The following is a 23,933-nucleotide window of genomic DNA, read 5'->3' as shown; positions in this document are numbered from 1 at the left end:
TAGGGCCCAGGTTCCCCGGCCTGGTGACTAGTCATTGCACGCTCACACCCTCATTCCTGTCGAAGGGACTTCCCTGCTCTGCCGTACACGTCCCGTTATTGTCTCCAAGAGAGAGGCCCTGAGGAGAAACGCGGACTTGGAAACGCAATTTTCGAACTGAGCTTTGAGGTTTCACTTAATGAGACGGAAAGAATGATCTCACTCTGAGGTTGTATCCTACTCTAGAGATGGAAGGAGTTCCTCCCAACTTGTCTCAAGTTTTTAACGCTTTAAGGAGGAATCTGCTAGAGAGGAGACACGTCAAAGGGAATCGCTTCTGCAAGCACGGGAGACCTTCGTACAACGGATTCTCTTTGTTAGAGATTGGTTTTTTAAACAAAATTCTGTAAACTTAAGATTTATTTTTGGTTTTCAGGTTTGGACTGTGTCTTAAGAATTTGACGTCTTCTAGTGCTGTGAAGCATAAAATGGAAACGTAGGAGGAGAGCTTTAAAGTTCAACAGCCACCTTAAGCATTTGGGAGGTGCCCTGCATTGGGGGATTACTGTGCCAGCTGAGGCCTTCTCTAAGCAGAAACTTGCTGGTTTGGTTACAGATTTAAGTTAGGTCTATGTGCTCTGGCTGTTGTAAAACATCATTGCAAAATACCCTTCTAATTTTATCCTGCATTTGTATCTGTCATTGATACCCGATTTGTACCTCACAACCCCTTTTGCAGTCGTTCGTGTTGATGGAGCTGTTTCTAAGGAGAGCCTCAGGGAGAGTTCTTTAATGAGGTCATGGCTGTGGGAAGTGCTAGAACCATTTCTAGAACCTTAGGCCTTCTGATTCCTCTTTCATTGCTCAACTAACTATATTGTGGTTTCTTTTTGGGGAGAGTGCTGTGAGAAGAGGCAGAATTTAAGAAATACTGTTCAGTTGCCCCTCCTTGTGCATTGTTGTTTTTAAATATTCATTTCTTAACCTTTCAGCCTTTTGTTACTTTTCATGTTATTCCCCCCGCCCCCCCCCAAACATCGAAGAGTTGAAGAATGGCAGCATTTGAACACTCATACCTACTCCCTACTTTTAATAGTTGTTTCCATTTTGCCACATTTGCTTTATCTATTTATTTCACATTCTTTTTGGTGAACGTTCTCAAAGCCCGTTGCAAATATGACAATTTACACCAAAGTACTGTATGTCAGTATGTATATCATAAGATTAAGACCAATTTTCTTTATAATCACAATACCATAATCATACTTAAAGTTAGGAATAATTCCTACAATCTAATATATATATGTAGCATTCACATTTTCCCCATGGTCCCCAAATGACCTTTTTAATCATTTATTTTGGAACCAGTATCGAATTATGCATTACATTTGTGTGTGCTAGTTTCTTTTAATTTAGTGTAGTTTCCCCCTTTGTGTGTGTGTGAGTGTGTGTGTGTGTGTGTGTGAAAGAGAGAGATGACATTGACCTTTTGAAGAGACCAGGCCAGTGGCCTTGTAGAGTAACCCATATTCTGTATTTTATCAACAGTTTCTTTTGGAGTTTAAATTGTACCCTCGATCTTCTGTATTCCTTGAGTAGAACAGGCTTAATATTTTTGGCAAGAATACTTCATAAGTCATACAGTCATACTTCACATTATACAACATTAGAAGATAAATAAAGTAGGGTTATCCTATTAGTAATCTTAAATTTGATCTCTTGGGTAAGGTGGTGACAGACTTTCCATTGTGAGGATTTCCTTTTGCAATTAGCAAGTACAGATGGTCCCCGAGCTAGAGTGGCTCAACTTATGATTTTTTTACTTTACCAAGGTGTGAAAGCAGTATGCATTCTGTAGAAACTGTACTTCGAATTTTGAATTTTAATCTTTTCCTGGGCTAGTGACTATGCAATACTTGCTCATAATGCTGGACAGCGGCAGCCAGATGATTTTGCCCAATTGTAGCAGAATGTGTTGTGGACCCTCCCGGGTCAGAAACCTAAACCAAGGTCCTTTTGGCCAGTACTGTTTGCTCCAATAGAAGGAGACTGAGTTCGGTAAAACAGAGCAGAAGCTTTATTCTTTGATCAAGGACTGGAAAAAGGTGAGCTCATGCTGTAAAGGCACCTTCTGCGCCATAGGGAAGGAGCCTTCTGTATTTATAGACCATGGAGTGGAGTGATTAAATTCTTTTGTCATGCTTAGTTACTCTTCTGTTGCACTCAGCCCTTTTGCGCATGGTCCTTTTTGCACATGATGCCCCATCGCCATCTTGGTCTTTGCGCTCAGCACCTTGATCTTTGTGCTCAGCCCTCTAAATTTTGCCATCAGGAATCCTTTTCAGTTCCTTGTAAGCAAGCATAGCTTGTGACATAGTTCAGGTATTGAGAAATGTTAGGGTCTTCTGGATGATGGCCCTGTGACATAAGTATTCTGAGGAGATTTAAGGTAGGCTAGGCTAAGCTGTTTGGTAGGTTAGGTGTACTCAATGCATTTTCGACTTAGAATATTTTCAACTTTCGATGGTTTTATTGTGACTTAATCCCATTGTCAAGTTGAGGAGCATCTGTAATTGGGTGATATTTTGGCATTTATATTTGATATTAATTTATCTGCCGTACTCTGACATAATTGGGAGTAATCCTCTAGAAATGGGTGTTTGGGGGTGAAGAAGGGGAACAATTTTGGAGGATAGGATTAATTTACCTAGTTTAGGGAACTTGGATTGCTGTTAGCATCAGAGCGTAGAATGGCTAGGGGAGAGGAGGCAGAAAGTAGATGTCAGAAAGACTGCCTCCTTTTAAAGTCCGTTTAGGGTCCTTAATAGCAGTACTGAGCTGGAATAAGTAGAAAAGTTCTGAGGCAGTTTGATGCTGGAGGACTACAAATCTCAACATCCCCATGTCAATCCATTCTTTCAAGTTGTTAAGCTATCTATTGTAATTCAGTCCTGTGTCTTTGGTCCAGTGTTTTACCACTCATCATTGGCTTTTTTTGTAGGGGAGAGGAGGGCAAAGCAAAGGAATAATTAATTTTGTACCCTCCTCTCCCACATCAGTTTTCTTTATTCAAGAGAACGTTTAGAGCCATACCAAGATTTTTTTTTGTTTGGTTCCATACAAATTGGGCAGGGATGTACCTAAATGGCATAGCGATTTTTGTAAATAGAAAATAAATTAGTTTTAGGTGACAGGGAATTAGAGATTATTGATGACATTTTATTTCAAAAGTAACTTTTGAGAAAATGAAAAATACTTATGAACATATTCACTCATTAAATATATAACCCTGAATATTTTACCTTTTCCGCTTCAGAGGACTGAAAAATATGTGATTGTTTTAAAGACATAAATAATGACTTGATTTACTTGGTGACTATTAGAAATGTGTGTTTGGAATTTTTATTCATTTCTGCAAAACAATTTTCTTTTAAGAATTCTTTTAACTCTCAGTATACTAGGAAAAATAAGTATCACTACCATCTAGATCGAAAGGAACTATTTCATTTTATTTTTTTAACATTTTAAATTATAATTTATATCATTATATAATTTAGTTTATATAATTTACAGAAGAATAAAAGGATAATGTAAGACAACTTATTAGGGTTTTAATAAGAATTTGAACATAGCAAATCTCTTTGTACATACTTAGAAAAATGAAAAAATATATGTACCTTATGCAGCTAATTATATATCACTCCAACAATTGAATATACATCACATTTGAATGCTCTTGGCAAGCATTCTTATTACAATTGTGGCACTTTTTTTTTTTTTAGTTTTTGTATCTACACAAGAACATCTTCCTTTATTCTTCCCACTTTGAGACCTGTGCAAAAGAACATTCTGGTTAGAGGGTAAGACAGAATTCCTTGTTCCTATAAATTCTTTTCCTACTTGCAAGAGGAATATTCTTTTTGGTAACTTATAGTTTTGTAATTGAAGCTTTCCCCATTATAATGAAAGCATTCTCTGCACTAATATCAATCATAGTCCATGATCTTTAGGTCATTCTTTTGCAAGAGTACACCCTTAATGAGTGTATCTACCTCTCCTTAAGTCCGTTTATAATACAGCTCTCTTCAGGTTAATTTATGCAGGGGTTTTTGAATTCACTGATGCTTGAGAATGCATTGAGAAGAGTAGCTATTTTTCCTTAGAACAGTAATAATCATCAAATACATATGTTTGAAATCCAGATTATGTACTATGGAGTTTTCTTATTTTCCATTTGTGAAATTTCATAGTTCAATCTTGTTCTACCTGATATTACCAACAAAGGAAAATTTCTTGCTAAATAATAGTAAGCCAGTTCTAAACTTGTAAAAAATTTGTCACGAGTTCTGTTTCTGACAGAATTTTAAAATTCTTTTGTCACTTCTTGTAATACTCTTGGTTCAGCTCTCATCCTTTTCTGAATCTCCGTAGATCTCTGAGCATCTTCCATTCTTCCGATGTTTCATTGTCACATGTTGCCCAGATTTTTATTCTGTATTTTCCAGGCTTTAAAGGTATATATACCTGAAATGGGCAACATCATCTGAATGAAGACTACTTATCAACTGTCATATATGAACCTGGAACATATTATAATCATCTTCTAAATACCAATTTGAGATTTCAGATACTTTCCCAATAAGTTCTAGCTTATCGTTCCTTTTGGGTCTTCTTTTTGCATGTACATCATCAATGCAGTACTTGAATTTTTTAAAACTTTTGATTATTCATGATTTTGTTGACGAGACGGTGGCCACCTTTGCTTAGTAATCGCAAGATATTTTCAGTTTTAGATTTCTACAAATTGGATGCCAATTAGAATAATCAACGAATTTAAAAAATTTTCTATATCATCTATTTTCTTCTAGTCATTGTATACACCTGCATTCAACACTTGTCCACTTATGAACTGTATCAAGTTGAATTTTAGCACACAAACATGAAGGATGAGTGAATACTGGCATATGTCCTTTTAGCAAAAGAGCATGGTTTGCATTCTTGTAAAAATATTGCATGATGAATTCCTTTCTTCTAAATGAGAATACCATGTTTCCTTTTAGTTTTTAGAAATATATTGTTCACTTATTGATGAGTTTGAGAAAATTTATCTTGGATATCTCATCTGAAGACTCGGTCTGATATTTCTCAAATTTCTCTGTCATCATTAGAGTCTGAAGTGCTTGCTCTGTATCTTTGCCTTCGTTTTCAGGGTCATCTAGTAATTGTGAAATGTGTCTTCTGTCCATTTTTTTCTGTTCCATTACGGGTAGAAAATAAGTTCTGAGTTCTTAACTTCATTCAGTGAAAACTAAAAGCAGATGAAGAGGATGCCACTTTCACATAATGATTATTTTAAGCAGAAGGCAATTGAGAATCAACAGATTCAAAAAGAGATTTCTGCCTTCCATATCGGTCTAAAGTAGAGCATAAATTTCCCTTTGTGAAGGTGTCCCCTTCTTCCCACATACTAGGAAGGAAAGAGTGACTCATCACCTGAGATGGAGAGTTGACACTGAGATGAGTTTGCATAAACAGACATAACTAAAGTAACCTTTTCATTAGTTCCCCCATATATTTCTTAGTAACTTCGCTATGATTTATTGTCTTTCACAGCCCAAATCCCCTTTCCTTTGTTAAAATGGTATATAAACCTGAGTTCTAACTGCTTTGAATTTTATTTCTTTTCTGTGAACTCGAGTGTTTGTAAATAATAATGAAAATTGTGTGCTTTTTCTCCTATTAATTGTCTTTTTTTAAAGTCATAAGCCCCTAGCTACTGCAACCTATAAGGGTAAAAGTAAAGTTTTTCCTTTCCAACACAGACTACAAAGATGATGTCTTCGGTCTTCTATACCTTTTTGAAAGATGATGTAATATTTTGTGCAACAACAATAAAAAAAAAGTGAAAAAAGAAGAAAATGAAGGATAATGCTTTAGTGATCATTTATTTCACTCTTGGATTATCCTTCTTGGCAACTAAATCATTCTTCTGTTTTCTTATTACTGTAGTTTTTTGTGTTTTTTTATTAAGTGTATTTGGAATAATTGATGAACAGTGGTGAAATAGCATCTAGAATGATGAAATTAGCAAAATATTTCAAGATGTAGGAAAAATGAAATTACAAAGATCTCATAGTGTATCTTAGATTTATAAAAGGATTCTGTAGACTCAAATAGTAATTGTAAGATAAAATGAGTTTATTCTATTTAAAATACATAATTTTTACTTTGTTGTTTGAAGTTCTCTGGGAAACAATAAAAGTCATGAAATGTCAACCTTTACAACTATAACTGCTCAAGAAAGAAAATAAAAAACTAAAATTGTTCCTGTGAACTCTTATAGTATACTGAAGGTTGATGGTTAATTTGGACAGTGAGATACAGAGTTTTACCCATCCCTAACACATGCATTGAACCTGTCTTCCTCTCCCACCATGATAGGTTTGTCAGCCTTTTGCACTACATCTCTAATGAATACAGGTAGTATCTAGAAAGTTATTCCTTGAAGTTTCCATTCCAAAATATTTTTGTTGTTACCTTTTTTTTTTCTTGCCTTCCTTTTAAACTTTCTTGAGCTTCATAGAGACCCTCCACAGTAAAAAATAAATAAATAAATGATTAACTGGAACCCTGTACGATCAGGTTATAATATTTAGGCTTCTTGGTGAACGGATTAAACCAAAAATATTTTTTATTTCAATTATTTTCATTGCAAACGTTTCTGCTTTAGTACACCATGATAAGCAATAGTGATTTTTGGAATGATGTATGTTTTGCTTCTTTGTGTTTTTAACCACAATGCCTTACACATAGTTACTGCTTAAGAAATGCTTTTTCTTAGTGTTGTGCTCATCACTTGAATATTCCCTAACAGTAAAATTATTACTTTACTCTTTGGATTGGTATATCCAAAACTTGTGAGTAGCCAATATAGCCAGTATAGTAATTTATCCCTCTTTTTAAAGCAAAGGCTTTAATCTAGTTGATCTAGTGTAGCGGTTCTATAAGTGTGGTCTGGGGACTTGAGACGCTTTAAAGGGCTCTACAAGGTCCTCCCTCCCTTTACCATCTATCTATCTTGTGAGGTTGAATTTTCCTCACTTCAACAGAACAGTATAGTGCAACTGGTTGAGTGCAGAGACAGATAAGAGAATCTAGATGTCTTTATTAAGATAGATATTGAGATTTGTAAAAATGTAAAACAATGCTACTCTCTAAATTTATTTTGAAAAATATAGCTATTTTTCATAAAAATATATCAATATGCAATGGGTTTATTATAATCATTTTAAAGTAAATTAATATATATTTCTTAAATTTCTCAGAGTAGAGTTTGTGGACTCAATTGCAAAGATTCCATCCTTCAAAGTTAACCACACTTTTTTGGCCAGGTTTGGGATTTTTTTCAGCATGACAGCTGCATGAATGCCTTTCAGTTGAGGGCTGTTAACCAAAGCAAAGACCATTAGTCAGTGAAATGAAATACTTTGCTCCTTGCTTCTAGGCTCTACCCCTGTATTTTCTTTATTTTTGTTACCTTTGGCAAGCTTGAGAAGCAAAACCTTGAGAGGGGTGAGAAGCTTTGAGAGTTCTGAGGGTTTTAGGTATATCCTAATCCCTATCTGGCTTTGTTTACTCATTCATTCATTCATTCATTCATTCACTCAGTTTGCTTTTCCTGTTTAACACATTGTGGACCAGTGACGCAGATTTGCGTTTATATTTTTAAATGTCCCATCCTCATTGTGTTTTAAGGTGTAAGATTATGACTTTCAACCACACAGGATTGCTGACTGCTGATAAAAAAGGCCCTCATAAACAAAATGCAATATGGAATAGCTTTTTAAGTTCTGTGGGAAAAAAATAATTAATAGATCTCCCAAGTTTATTGAATAGAAAAATGTAAATAAAAAATTGGCATTACTTTTTTGACACTACAGTGTTAATAGTTGTGTTCATTGGAGAAGTTGTAACACAAGAGATGTCTTTCTAATCTTTTTCTGTAGTGTTTTAGAGATTATTAAATGTATTCACAGTTATTGTATTTCATTCTCAAAACAAATACTTCTTTGAGATGGGTGATATCATCCATCATCCACCCTTTATAGATGAGGAAATTGAGTCTCAGAAAAAATTCATTTCATTCTTGTAATACTGGGTGCCAGATGCTGTGTGATGCTTTGGTCTTCCCTCACTTCAACCTCAGCCTTTCTATTTTGGTGTTACATATTTTTCTTTCCTTGTGCTAGATAGTACAGGACTAGACTTGCAGCCTGGTAGCACCAACCACTGGTGGAAGTACCAGCTCCTCATGCATTTGGCTAACAACTGTGTACCTTATAGCATTGTGGAAACTTCTAGCACTAAGATAGATAACCCAGCTCTGCATGGATTGGTGGGTAGTCGCTGAAGAGTTTAGAATTGATAAGTGATTCAATGAAAGCATTATTTTAGGAAATTGTTAATTTAGAGATTCTGTATTGAATGGACAAAGAAGATAGATCTGGATGCTGAAACACCAAGTATAAAGTGAATTTTATAAAGCAAATTTGTTACTATAGATGTGAGGTAAGAGCCTGAACAAGTACATAGTGAATGGAAAGGCAAGGGTAGTTGTGGGAAGTATTTTGAAGGAAGACAACAAGAGTGGGGAATTAATTAGATATGAGTAAAAGAGGGATACATTGAAAAAAAGCTCTAAGGACTTAAGATGAGAAGGATGACAGTTTCATTTGTAGAAAAAGAGACGTTCAAAGATAGAACAAATTTTCATAAATTGAGGCAAGATTAACATAACATAAAATTCACCATTGTAACCATTTTAAAAGTGTACAATTCAATGGCATTTAGTACATTCACAATGTTGGGCTACCATCAACACTTATCTAATCCCAGAATATTTTTAGCTTCTCAAAAGGAATCTTTACTCATTAAGCAGCCTCTCCTCATTCTCCCCTCGCCCCAGCCCCTGGCAACCACTGATCTGCTTTCTGTCTCTGGATTTGCCTATTCCGGACATTTGATATAAATGGAATCATACAATATGTGGCTGATTTCTTCATTTAGCATGATGTTTTCATGTTGTAGCATGTATCAGTACTTCATATTTTAAAAAATTGCTGAATATTAAATTGTATGGATATCCATTGTATGGATATGCCACATTTTGTTTATACATCAGCTGATGAACATTTGGCTTGTTTCCACATTTTGGGTATTATGAATAATGCTGTATAACTAATTTTTGAGGGGAAGTTATGTTCACTTTTGGAAATACTGAATTTGAGATAAGCTTAAGTATCCATATAGCAGTTTTCAGCAGTTAAGAGATTGGAACATAGTTGAGAATTCAGTGTTGGTGTTTAATACGGATATGATCAAACAATACGGTGAATGTTTAAATAAAAAAAATTTATTACAGCAAAACACATTGCCATTAATCCCCCTTAAAACACTCACCCTCCCTTCGAACACACTTATCCCATCGTACTTCCCACTTTCTGAAGCAGTTCTGGAAGTCCTCTTTTGTGAGTGTCTTTAGTTTGCTGTCGTGGCTGCTTTGATGTCCTGAATCATTTTGACTTTGGGGAAGAGCCAGAAGTTACAAGGTGCCAGATCCAGTGAATAAGATGGAAGAGGACACACCGTAATGGTTTTATTTGGCAGAAATTGCCGTACCGGGAAATATGTGTGACACGGAGCATTGACATGATGATTTACGGCACACTTTAAAACACACTTTCTCTCAACCATAGCTAACTGCTACTCACACCTGACTAACTGCACCAAGCAAGTTGAAACTTGTCACATACTGTTACTAAGGTTTGATGCGCTGCTTCCTATATTGACGATCCCTGCCTTTCTGTTGGGTGGAATTTGGCAGCAGCATTCATAGTTTGTGAACACAACGGAAAGGGTCCGTGTCACACATTGCTTCTGGTACGGCAGTTTCTGTCAAATAATAAAACCATTGCGGTGTGTCCTCACCCACCTTATTCACTGGATCTGACACCGTGAGACTTCTGGCTCTTCCCCAGAGTGAAAATGATTCAGGATATTGAGGCAGCCATGACAGTACAACTAAAGACACTCACGAAAGAGGACTTCCAGAACTGCTTCAGAATGGCAAGACAGATGGAATAAGTGTGTTAAAAATGAGGGGGAATATTTTTTTTTAAAAGATTTTATTGGGGAGTTGGGGGAGGGAACAGCGCTGGGCAATCAGGGAAGGGGAACAGACAAGCTACTTTCCTTCTGTTCCTCAGTCCAGTTGCGGAGGACGCTGCTTCACTGGGCCATGGTGGTATTGTGATCATTGCGCTCTTCCCGGCTGAGGCAGTCGTTCACCAGCCATTGGATGGCCGCTCATGGCAGCTCATGTCAGCTGCCAGCCACCCACAGTAGCTCACGGCAACCCTCTGCAGCCCACGCCATCGCCAGCGACCGACGTCAGCCCAGCTCCAGGTCGAGCTGTTGTTCACCATCTTAGCTGTAGAGGGCACAGCGTCACTGGCCCAGGTGGCATCTGAACCGGTGGCCCTGCTGCTCAGAGCCCAAGCCAATTCTTAACCAACGAGCCACTTGGCTAGCCCAAGGGGGAAGTATTTTGAGGGGGGGTAATGGCAATGTGTCTTTTACTGTAATAATTTTTTTTAATTTAAACATTCACCATATTTTTTGATAACACCTCATATGTGATGATTGTATAGGCTGCTACTGAGAACTGATAGCTAAGACAATGGAATTTATTAGATCTGTCTTTTAGGGAACAGTTTGTGTGGAGCTGAGGTCTAAACTTTATGGAAAACTCTATTTTACATTTTTAAGTAAGAAAGAGAGAATCTGTACAGATATAAAAAGGAGGTGGGTAGAAAAACCAGTCTATTGGCGTACAGGAAATTACTGAGGAGGATGTTTCAAGAAATTGGGTTAAAATAGATACAAGCTAAGGAAAATGAAAACGAAGAAAGGGTTATTTGATTTGGCTATTGGGCAGGTTGTTGGGATCTTAGGATAAATACCTTCAGCACAATACTGAAGAAAATGTAGTAGCTGTCCTGTTGCACTCAGCTCAGTTTTGACTGACAATGTTAACTAGAGCAAGTGGTCTGCAGCCTGGATCAGAACCAACGGGGTTTTACGTGGATGAAGTAGAGGTGGTGCCTAGAGAGATTCCTCAGGCTCTGTTGTGAAGAAGGGTTTCTTTTACATAGATGCTTTTTAATGACTCTATGCTGATTTAGATTGATTTATAGATTTAACCAGTCTGCTGAAGCACAGGCTTTCTTTTTAATGGATGTTATTTTGCTACATTTTATTCTATATTGTGTTACAAGAAAACTACAGTGACAACTGACAAAGTATTAACATCTTTCATACTACAGACATTATCACTGGTAACAAATATACAACATGTATAGTTATTCTGTTCTTTATACGCTGTGTCATTTTGTAATATAATTGATGCAGAAGATTTTAAACAGTTATTTGTGTTCTCATGTATTAAATTAACCCACGGGTAGTTATAGAAAGAAAGCCCAGGAAGTATCTCTCTGCTCAGACTTTCTACTTATTAATATTACCTTTAAAATTTTTGTATTAACAAAAATGTTAAAATTCTAAAAAGTTAGTTTATGATGATTTGATATTTGAGATGTTGGCTGTGAATCAATGTCTGTGAAGTAGTAGATCTTGATATCTTTGGGAGTTCTGAGTTAAACCATTAAACATTTATTTATTAAAATGCAGTTTTCATTGTTTATTTAAAATTACCACCTATTTTTCAGGAATTTACTTGCTTTGAATATACTCAAGAATTTTATCTTCAGTGTTGAGCTTCAACCTAACTGCTTTGTTCATTACATTGTACTTTAAAGTTTCTAGGAAATACTCGGGTATACTAGGTTGATTACCAAAATATTTTATTGATAATTTCAAAATGAAGTTTCATAACTCAACATTCGCAATTAGGACAATTTTTTTTTTTTACTGAAATAATAACAAATCCCCCTTTTTTCAGTCTAGGCAAAAATTTGCATACTGCTGGATGGATATGTTTACAATATTAGGCTCGGAAGTATCCTTGGGGATCTTGAAAGTGATAATTTTCAATTACATGATGCTTGAATTATTTTGTGTTTTTCTTTGGTGATCTATCACATCTTGAGTTCTTCTTAATTACTGATATTTTAACTGCTAATTGTTTTGTTTTTAATATTGAGATGAAACCTGCCTCCCTGTAATTTCAGTAATGCTTCTGGTGGAGGTTAATAGTGTGTGGTTGAAATCTCTGGTATTTGAAGTGTGTAGGTTTGAATCCTTGCTCTACCACTTAGTTCTATTACTTTGGGCAAGGTACTTAACCTGTATAATTACATTTCCGCAGCCATAAAGTAGACATAATAATAGTGTCAACCTCATAGAGTTTTCTGAGGATTAGATGAAATAATATATACATTTAATTAATGTTATCTAATGGTAACGATAATTGTCATAAAAAATAACATAAATTATAGCAGTATATAACGACTTAAGTAGTTGTATTGAAGCACAACATTAGGAATGAAATTCTCTAGTTGAATCAAAATAAATAAATATTACTAGTATTGTTATTTTTGTTATCACTTGATGCACTCTCTTCTTCTCATGACAAACTTCACGATATCTGTAAACAGCTTTTACTTCTACCACCCTTTCCCACAGTCTCATCGTTCCTAAGGCTAAATATCTTTAGTCCTTTGACCTAGACATAGCTCTAATTCTATTTCCTTGTAGTGGATGGACATCTGTTGTTTTTGCTACCCAACATCTATTCACCTTTACATTGGGAACATGTTTTGATTTTTCTTTGGGGACTTATCCCCCTTCTCTCGTCTTTGTCTTATGTGGGTGTTTGTTTTGTTTGCTTGTTTGTTTTTTGGGGGGTTGGGTCTCTACCTCTGGTACTAGAAGTAGCCTGTGATCTAGGACTAAACCTGTCACAATCCCGTAGCAATAGGATTGGTTTAGGGAAGGGCATATGACTTGAGCCAAGCTAGTCAGCTTTAGTCAGAGCTGGTCCTCTTATTATTGTCCAAAAATTGAAACTTGGAAGGTGTTACGTCGGAGCTGCTACAGTCATTCACTATGGGAGACCCTTCTGAGGATAGAATTAACAGAGGAAGTCAAGCCCAGGAATGGAGAGGGAAAAACCAGGTTTACATATCATTGTTTAAATTGATCCTATAGCTAATTCTGTAAATGAGCCAATACTTTTGCATGAGCCAGTTTGAGTTGGGTTTTCTGTTACATCAATAGTTGAAAGAATCATAGTCAGTACACAGTATTGCACATAGGGATTGATTAGAATAGAACAAAACCACCATCTCTTTGATTTTAGACTCAAATTCTGTTATTTTGAATCTATCACAAATCCAATCATATCAGTTCCTGCTTAAAATACCCTCAGTGGCTTTCCATTATTCTTAGGAGTAGGACAAAATTCCTAAATGTAGTCTGCGAGGTGCAGTGTGCTGGACTCCTGTCTTACCTCCTACCATATACGCCTGTGCTTCTCTTTTCCAGTTACACTGGTTTCTTTGCAGTTTCTCACATTTGCTGTGCCATAGATCTTTTGCACATGCTATTTCTTCTGTATGGAATGCTTTCTTCTCCCTGTTGTTTTCCTGGTTAACTCCAACTAATTCTTCAAATAACAACTTAAGCATTACTTTCTTTTTTTTTTTTCCTCTCTTTTTTTTTTTTTAAGCTGAGCCATCCTGCCACCTGTTGGCAGTTCAGCAGCAGCTCAGCTCTGGCAGGGAATCGAACCGGCGACCCTGTTGCTCAGAGCTCACACGCTTGAGCGAGCTCTTAACCAACTGAGCCACTTGGCTGGCAATATTACTTTCTTAAGGAAACCACTTTTGATTATGTTACCTAGACCTAATTTCCTTACTCTGAGCTTTTGAATTCTATGTCCATAGCCTTCATGGCACTTACCATTGTCAATTTACATGTTTGTATGGGTGTTTGTCCCTGTCTCTGCACTGTAAATTTCATGAGTACAACACCTGTGTCTTAATTTTTGATCATCGTATTTCTGCCTGGCACAATGTCTGGCATATAATACATGTTTAATAAATATACTTTTTAAATGAATGACTTTTTGACTCGTTGGATTTCTGGTAACCAAACTGATCAGTAGTACATCTTCAATTTATATTTTTGTAAATTTTGTATTTTGAGCACATACAAAAGTCTAGATTTTACCATTCATTCTAGCGTGTTGAGATCTTTTGAAAGCCTTGTTTGTTAACATGCATTATGCTATTTACGTATCTCTAAATTTAATCTGCATGGAGTATGATCTTTGTCTAAATCGTTGCTTGAAAATTGCCCTTTGTTAAGACACATATAAGGCATTCGAATGCCCTTTTTATCCCTGAACCATAACCCTAATTCTATCTTCAATCACTGTTATCTGTTGTATCACACACCAAACTTGAGCAGGATTGGGGGTAGGGTAAGGGAAGGAATAAGGATTCATACTTTTACTACATACACTTTTGTATGTTTGAATCATTTTCAGTAAACATTTTCACTTAAAAAAAAACTAATAAAAACATCTTTCCATTAAGGATTAATGTGTATGTTTCTTCCATGTGGGACATTTCCAAATCCCCAGCTAGATGTGATTATTTTTTTTCAACCGCCTAACCTAGAGATCCTTAGTACTTTTGGTTCATAGACCTTTATGAGAATTTGATGCTCCCAGAGAAAGTACAGAATTTTGCACATTTCTTATTTCTGAGGTTCCCCCATCACCTTGTCAAAGAACCTCTGCTGTAGCACTTTTAATTTTTAATATCACAGCTACCATGTCCCATTTTGTATGATACTTATGTATTTATCATAATCCCCCTACTAGATAGTTTCTTGAGGAAGGGACTATGCAGTGTTGAGGATTGTGCCTTGCGTTAGTTAGAAAATGATTGTGTATTATTTTTAAAGTCTTAATTGTTTATATTATGAAGTATTTTTATTGTCTTTAGAAAATCTGATTGAGCTCAATAACTTGGAGAATTGTTTTGTAGTAGAGGAAAAAAAACTTTTTCCTTTATCCTCTTAGGTTAAGTGCCTGGGACCTGCAAATTAAATTGATAAAAGGTTAACAGGAGAAAAGGTACACAAATTTATTGTGTGTGTTTTTTTTAAGATTTTTATTGGGGAATTGGGGGGATGGGAACAGTGCTGGGGAACTGGGGGAAGGGGAACAGACAAGTTGCTATCATTTTTGTTCTTCAGTCTAGTTGTGGAGGACGTTGCTTCACTGGCCCAAGTTGGCATCATCATTGCGCTCTTCCTGGTTGAGGCAGATCAGTCGCCAGCTTCTGGACGGCCGCTCACTGCGGCTGCTGGCCGCTCACGCTGGCTGCTGGCTACATACGGTAGCCCATGGCAACCCACTGCCACAGGGGCTGCAGCCTACGCTGTCACCAGCGACTCACAGAATCCCAGCTCCAGGTTGAGCTGTTGTTCAGCATCTTAGCTGTAGAGGGCAGTGTCACTGGCCCTCATATGTGGGATTGAACCGGGGCCCTCTGGTGTCCCAAGCCAGTTCTTAACCATCACGCCACACGGCCAGCCCACACAAATTTTATTTGATGTTAATATTTTAATTCTGATGTTTATGGAGGTCATCATAGAAAAAAATGAAGACACAAAGAGGTTTAGACACGGGGTTTTATGTGTACCATTTTAACAAATGATCAAATATTCGTGGAGAAGTAGCAGGTCAAAGGAAAAGGGGTTTGAGCTTCTAGGAGTGGTAAATTGAGGAAGGTAAATATATAGGGGAAACTAATGGAAGATAAGGGTTATTTTAGTAAGGTTTGTTTGTGCAGCTACATCTCGGTGCCGACTTTCTGTCTCCAGTGATAATGGTAGTTTTTCCTGGTGGTATGGGAGCCGGAAAGGGAAAACCTTAACAATTGGAAATTTTTGTCCTGCTTTTAGACAGATGGGGGAGGGCAGAGAGCTCTCTCTCTCTCTTTTCTGTTTCTTACTTGCCTTCAGCTCAAAACAATCCTTATGCCAAAGTGACATATTTAGGGTGGCATATTCTGATCCCCTTCAGGTTTTAAGGAATCCATCTGAATTTCTCCTAATTTGGAGAATTAAAGTGGTAATTCTTTGATTATCTACCTTCAGAGAATAAGATAGGTTGACAGGAGAATCTGGCCTAATTGCTCTTTGAGCTTATTCTTGGAAGTAGTTAGGGCAACCTCTGTTAGGACCTGGATTTTTCCTATCCTAGTTCTGATCTCATTTGTAGGCCACTTTTTTCAAGACTGAGTCCCAACTCTTCCTTTTCTGTTTGTTAAGATTCCTTAATGTATATATTTTTTTAAAAAGCGATATTTGAAGTTTTTGGTTTATTTAAAAAATAAAACTATGTATATCCATATTCCTTTTTTAGGTCTCTTTCTACTTTTGTTTGAGTTACCATTTTCAGAAGGCAGTATTCTACTTGAAAAAACTAGATTTTTTCAGAAATTGAGTGAGATTTGATGAGCCATCTTCTAAAGTTTCTGTGATCCTTCAGCATTTTGTCTGTAGTATTTTAGGTGCTAGCAATCTGATGTTTCTAATTGCATTTTGTGTGGTTGTAATGTGCTCTTTTTAAGAATATGTCATTTTTTTAACAGTCACAACTGGATTTATTCTAAAAAATATAGATTTCTAACAAAACAGCATTTTTTAAAATAAAATTTTTAATAAGTTAATTTCTTTATAAAATTTCATATTTAAAGAACTGAATTGTATTAAAGTTTAGTTGTGGGTCTCTCTTTCAATTATATATGGATTTATTGCTTTCGATTTAAGGTTTTTATTTGTATGATTTGCCTTAAAATGCCAAAATAGATATCATTGTTCTCTGCTTTTTGAATCCTGTTGCAATTATTTTCCATGATGGACTCAATAGGTGATGGATATTAAGGTGATATAAAACTGGAATTTTAAAAATGGCTCTTCTTTCTCAGAAGATTGTGTTTTTATCATAATGAACATTAAATAAAAATTAATTTTCTGATATCTTCTTGAGATAGTTAGAAATTCTTGAGATCACAAAACCAGGGATGGAAATAATAGATTGTTACTCATAGTTGAGAACCCACTTTGACTCTTTAAAGCTCTATTCATTTGGTGTTAGAATTCTAAAATTATAGTCCTCCATTTAAATATGTCACTAGTGACAAAGACTAAAGAATTGTTTATAAAATGAAACAGAACATAAACCAAAGCTTTAATCATAGTGAAATGATATGAATGCCTAATTTTTTGGGAAATTTGTGAGAGGAAAAAAATAACAGATCAGACTTTTCTGAACAATATTTCAATGACCGTGTCATCCAAATCATTCCACTGAAAAAACTTTTCCAAGTATATAAGCAAAATTGTTAAAAGTTTAATGTTTCTTACAGCTAACATGTTAATCTTAGACTATGAGTTAGTTGAGCTTTATTTTCATATACTATACTTACATTGAATATAAAGTTTCACTATTTGAAATGATTATATTAATTTCTAATTTTATATTTTACCTTTTATGTTAAGTTAATCATATCTGGTTTTGGTGTTGCCAACTTCTTGGTTAGGAGTGCAACCCCTGATTAAAATATTTTTATGTTGAAGAATAAAAACAAAGGTTAATTTTGTAATGTGGTTTCTTGGATTATTTCACTGAATAACTAACTTTTGGGGTATGGGGAGATGAAGAAGTTAACCATTCTCCATATTCCTCACATTCACTTTTGTATTCTACTTACTACCTACTCATTTTTAAAAAGGATTTTTTTTTTTAGAAATTAAAATACAGGAATGTATGTAGAATGATTTTTTTTTAATGAAAATGATATAAGACACTTTATCCAAATGTTAATTTCTATATGTTGGTAGTTTTGAATGAGATGAATTAGATGTTTTATTTTTTGCGATTAGTACTATATAATTTAACTTGATAAATTGTAGGTGTGTGTTATGTTTATATGAAAGTTTAAAATTTTTTGTTACTTTTTAAATCTAGTTTATAAATGCTTTTTTAAAAAGATGAAAATATGGCAGGATAGATTTGACAGCCACATTCCAGAACACATGCAAAGCTAAAATTTCATCATGAGAAATATGACTGTAATCAAGATTTTAATATAATAAAATAATTTCTAAATGCTTAGCTGATAGCTTGTAAATTCCATTATAATAACAAAATTGTGATCTGTTCTTAAGTTCTTTAAAATGGGATTTAGCCCAGAGTTAACAATGGTTATGGTTTATTGAGTGATTTCTGTGTGCCAGGCACTGAACTATATGCTTTATGTTTTTATCTCGTTTAATCTTCATTATAAATCTATGATATAAGATACGTATAATAAAGCAAGGCACAGAGATTAACTAACTTGCCCAAGGTCATACAGCTAATAAGTGGTTAAGTCAGAACTTGAATCTGACATTAATTCTTCACCACATTTTACTGTTTATGGTTAATAAATGTTTAAAATATACAGTATACAGTAAAGTATAAAGTATGGAGCTGAATTCAAACTTTAGAGATCATTCAGTTGAACTAAGAGCTTAGACCCAGAATTGTAAGGTGGCTTGACTGAAAGTTGCGGCAGTGCTAGGGCTATGACTTGTTTCTTCTGGCCACTAGCATAGTGCTCTTTTTTTATGTGCAGACTCTGTAGTTATGGTTTGTGGAATTGCTTAATCTTTTCCCTTATAAGAGAGTAAATAGGACTACATCTGGCACCTAGGCCACCTATGCTATAGTATGTGCTGTGTACTAGATCAGATACATTACCTTTATTATTTAACACAGTGACATTGCATCAGGTGATATCTGTCAATGGATAAAAATAAATTTTTCAAACAATTAAAAATTTAGACCCACATTTCCATTGATTTAAAAAAAATTTTATAGAAAAAATTTAAGATATTATTTAATGTTAGATGTATAAAAGCTGAAACAAAAAATAATAAAATAGGAATTGTAATTATTTATGTTAGCAGTCTCCAAAAATGAATGAACATCTTTGATAAGTCAGTTCCTTGGAATTATTATTTTTTTTCCATAGAAACAGAAGTATTAAACATGGCATGAAATTTCTACCTGAATCAGTATCTGAAGTAGTGTCCTCTTTTTCCTGGTTATTTTGGAGCCAACTCTGAACTGCAAAAGCCGGAGATCTCTTGGAGCTTTGAGACCCCCACTTGGCTAGATCCCCGCTTCAAATGGTAGCTGGTGTAATCCTTTATAGAATCCTATGCCTTCCCACCAAAATTGTGAAGTGACTTTTGAGGATTTTTTATGGTGATAGTATTGGCATCTCCAGTGGCTGAGATGCCAAAGGAATCCATGAATTCATTAACCGAAATGAAATATGGCAGTGATTCTTTATACAGCGTTGTCTAGTAGAAATATTCTGTACCTGCATTGTCCAATAATTAGCTACAAGCCACATTTAGCTTTGAACATTTGAAATGTGGCTAGTGAAACTGAATTTTAAATTTTATTTAATTAATTTAAACTTAGTTAACATGTGGCTAGTAGCTACTGTTTACACAGTGCAACTTTAGGCTGAAATTAATGGTTCTAATTGCATCTGAGGATTTCTGACTTTTCAGTATGTTTGCAAGTGTATCAGTTTTGGTCCCTAAATAGCTACTATGGTCCTAAGGCTTTTGAAGTAGATTATCTAAAAGTTATCTCTGTAGTCATAGGCAGCGGATAACTTGTTCATATAGACAGATCGCTTACTAATTGAATATTTGCAAATTGGATATTAATTTTTGAGTTTTGCTAAGAGATATTTAGATCATTTAAAAAAAATATACGATGAGTCTCATAAGCTATGTAATTGTGGCTCTTCAAAAATATTCTGTATTCTTAGTACTAGTAGGTCTTTAAAGCTGAGCAAGAATTGTCATGTATTTATCTACTTGACATATACATAACGCTGATTTTAGTTTAGGAACAAGGTACAATTATTTAAATAAGAGTTATGAGATTTAAATAGCCAGACCTCAGAACTTGGTAAATTCAGTTAAACACAAGATTCACTAGACTCTTTTGTGATAGTAGTTTAAATAGTTATAGTAATTATTTCTGAAGTTAAAATAATGTTTTTCCCTTGTGAACTGTTTCAGTTTAGACCAATTACCTTGGAAATTAAAAAGCAGGAAAACTTGCTTTTGTCAGCCAAGGATAAAGAGGAATGTGAAGGCTGAATTAGATGTATATCTCCATATTTTAGATTTCTACCATCTAATTTTTGAACTTTTTTGCTTTATAACTAACACAGTTTTACAAAAATTTGTATATTTTGTAAAATTTGTGCTGTTGTGTATGGGAATCCAGAAAAAGAATTCTTGTTTAAAATAAATCAATTCAAATGTGTTTTTAAATAATGTTTATTCTAACAGTATTTGTTTTTTCAAGCCCAAATAATTATAGACATACTAGACTATAAATTTCTGAAGGCAAGGACTATACTTACTCATCTTTGTTTTTTCCTAGAACATAGCATATTATCTTGCATAGAAGGCAACGAGTAGTTATTTTTGAATGAATTAATCTGTGATGAAATATATCCAACTAATTTCCTTTTCCTTTTAAGTTAATTGATAAAAACCAGAAAAATATAAGCTGAAGTTTATTTAAAATTATTTGTTCTTATTGAAATAATTTCATTTATATCTGAAATATGAAGAATAGGTAACAGTAAAAGGTTAATATCACTTAGCATTTGAAAATTCACTTAAAGAATACATTATGAGGTAATTACTCATTTTTGCAAAAGGATGCTTTTAAACAATTATTTATAATTTAATAACTCAGAATTATTCAAGTAGTAAGTGCTTAATGGAATCACCATTTTACTTACTAAATTTGAGTTCATTCAGGAATGAACCAATTATAGAATGAATTATATATAGTATATGTCAAACATCAGACTTAAAAACTGAGCTTCTTACAGGAAAAAAGATGAAATATGTGTACATTTAATTTACTGAAATTCACTCTAATACTAGATATTTTTATTTTATAGGAAGGAAAAGTGAGATATAACTTGCTGCATTGTCTGGAATTACATGGTGAGTTTGAAGATCAAAATTAGGTCCAAGAATTTCTGAATCTCAAGTTTCATGTTTCAACATTTGGCATTACATAAAGTGACTCATAAAATTTACTGATATCATATGTCAGTACTTAGGTGACAATTTACAGAAAGTCAACTCTGCAACTTGATGGGCGACAACCCTTTACAGCCAAAAAGTAAGTGTTGCTGCCACAACTGGTGTATGTGGCTTATGTATTAATAACTTTGCTTCAGGGCAAACGACAAGAGGTAGGCACATTTCCTTAAAGATAAAAATACTTAGAATTGTTAAAGTAACAAATGCTCACATAAAAATAATGGAAATTAAAAAGTGAGTAAAGTAGAAATGAAGTACTTTCTCCTGATGCCCAGTGAAAACTACTATTATCAGTTTGGTGTACATAGTCACATGTTTCTTCTATGCATTGAGAAAAAAAAAATTCTAAAAAAAATCATAAAGCTACTACAGGTCTTAAAAAAATTTGTTTCCAACAATATATCCTGTATATACAGTAGGCCCCAACTAATCTGAGGTTTCACTTTCTGTGGCTTCAGCCTGCAGTCAACTGCTGTCTGAAAATATTAAGTAGAAAATTCCAAAAATAATTCACAAGTTTTAAATTGTATGCCTTTTTGAGTAGCGTGATGAAATCTTGCTTCCATCTCCATCCTGCCCTGTACAAGAGTCAACCCTTTGTCCAGCGTATCCACGCTGCATAACGCTACCTATCTGTTAGTCACTTAAGTAGCCTTCTCAGTTATCAGATCAACTGTTGAGATATCGCAGTGCTTGTGTTCAAGTAACCCTTATAAGTAGCCTAATGCTATGTCACAGTGCCTACGTCATTCACCTCACTTCATCTCATTATGTAGGCATTGTATCATCTCACATCATAAGAAGGGTGAGTGCAGTACAATATGATATTTTTAGAGAGATACAGACCACATTCACATAACTTTTATTATAGTATATTGTTATAATTGTTCTATTTTATTATTAGTTATTGTTGTTAATCTCTAACTGTGCCTATTTTATAAGTTAAACTTTATCATAGGTAAATATGTATAGGAAAAAGCATAGTATATATAGGGTTTAGTACTGTCCTCAGTTTCAGGCATCCACTGGGGATCTTGTGTTCCTTATCCCAGGGATAAGGAAGGACTACTATACTGACAGTGGCAGTGCCCTGTTAAAATGAATGAGAAAGACCTTTCTTTGTCTTCTGTATTAGTTTGCTAGGGCTGCCATAAAAAAGTACCAAATCCTGGACAGCTTAAACAACAGAAATTTATTTTCTCACAGTGCTGGAGGCTAGAAGATCAAGGTGTTGGTAGGGTTGGTTCCTGTTGAGAGCCATGAAAGAAGGATCTGTCCCAGGCCTCTCTTCTTACAGGTGCCCATCTGCTTCCTATGTGTTCAGATGGTCTTGCCTCCGTGCATATATCTGTGTATTGATTTCCTCTTCTTTTAAAGACACCAGTCATATTGGATTACTGCTCACCCTGGTAACCTCATTTTTACTTAATTACTTCATTAAAGACCCTGTCTCCAAATATAGTCACATTGTGAGGTAGTGGCATTGAGGACATCGACACATGAATTTTAGAGAAACACAGTTCAGCCTGTAACATATGCCTATTGGAAATAAATGATACTTTTACTATTAGTATGTGCTTTTCTAATTCTTTTAAAAATTAGGCATTGCCTGACTTTGCTTAGTTTCCTTGTCCATAGATTATTATATATTATGTGCCCATTGCCTATGTAAAGGAAATATACTCTCAAGATGCTCAGTTTGGCCTTGGACATAATATTTTTAATCGTTTGACTTGAAGAATTGTATATAATTAGTAAAACAGTATAGTTTAGAAAAGAAAGGGATCAGTTCATTAGATTCATGACATTTGGGAAAATGAGGCCTTTTTTTTTGTTAGGTGGACTGCTAAACATTTAAATAATGTCAAGTCAAGAAATAATTTGTGACATATGTAGTTTTATAGAAGGGAAAATTTTAAAAAGTTTATAAAAGATTGGCACCTAATTTGATAAAGTGTTTCCTTTGTACCCCATCCCCAAAGCATTGTTTCAATTAGTATCTTTTAAGACCATAGTAGAACATTGTCTTAATTTTGAGTAAAAAATAGAAGTGGCATTACTTTAATATAATAATAAGTTAACTTTAGAAATGACATTTAAAAGATATATTAGAAATATTGTCTAAGCTGGAACCCTTGCAGTTTCTTTTTCCTTTTTTAGTCTTCTGTTGTCTCATTCTATAATATACCTGATTAAACACCACTTGCGTCCATCTCCGTTGCTATTACTTAATTTAGGCCCTCAGCATTATTTCTTCTCTTCCTCCTCCTCCTCCTCTTTATTCTTCTCCCCCATCTCAGCTTAATATATGCACATAGTTTAAAAAGTCAAACAATCTGAAAAGTCTTCAAACGGCTTAACCATAGTTCTTGAAGAGCGCATGTATGCATATGTATGTGTGCTGTCTGTTGCATGTTTTAATTATTTTCTGGTAATGTTCTGTCATGACGATTTTTGCTTTCTTACAACTACCCCATCCTTCCTTCCACATATCTCATAATATCTCAGTTTTGGGTTAAATTCATATTTGATATTTTCATTATGATGACCATAATAAATAGTGTTCTCTGGTTAGCATAGTAATATGCTATTTATATAGAATACCATATGGAGGGGATACATATCTTTACTTTTCTTTCTTTCTTTCTTTTGGTTTATCCAGTAATTAATACTTTTCACGTTTTTTAATTTGCTAACTTTTCTTAAAAGATGTAGTG

General features: G+C 34.7%; 1 protein-coding gene across 11 annotated transcripts in view; it reads left to right on the top strand.

Annotated features, from left to right (window-relative positions):
* ZNF280D (zinc finger protein 280D) overlaps positions 1-23,933 on the top strand; it is a 126,955-nt gene that overhangs the window by 17,405 nt on the left and 85,617 nt on the right. For 7 of the 11 annotated variants that reach the window (XM_019665470.1, XM_019665496.1, XM_019665479.1 and 4 more), the window contains exon 2: positions 21,069-21,114. The exons of 1 other annotated variant lie outside the window; for it this stretch is intronic. In XM_019665470.1, the coding sequence (XP_019521015.1) occupies positions 21,069-21,114 (46 nt within the window). 3 more of the 11 variants (XM_019665511.1, XM_019665524.1, XM_019665502.1) reach the window with 2 other exon arrangements.

Source organism: Hipposideros armiger, unplaced genomic scaffold (genome assembly GCF_001890085.2).
Source record: "Hipposideros armiger isolate ML-2016 unplaced genomic scaffold, ASM189008v1 scaffold_12, whole genome shotgun sequence".
Taxonomy (NCBI): Eukaryota; Metazoa; Chordata; class Mammalia; order Chiroptera; family Hipposideridae; genus Hipposideros; species Hipposideros armiger.
The sequence above is the reverse complement of the archived record's forward strand: the minus strand, read 5'-3'. Positions and strand labels throughout refer to the sequence as shown.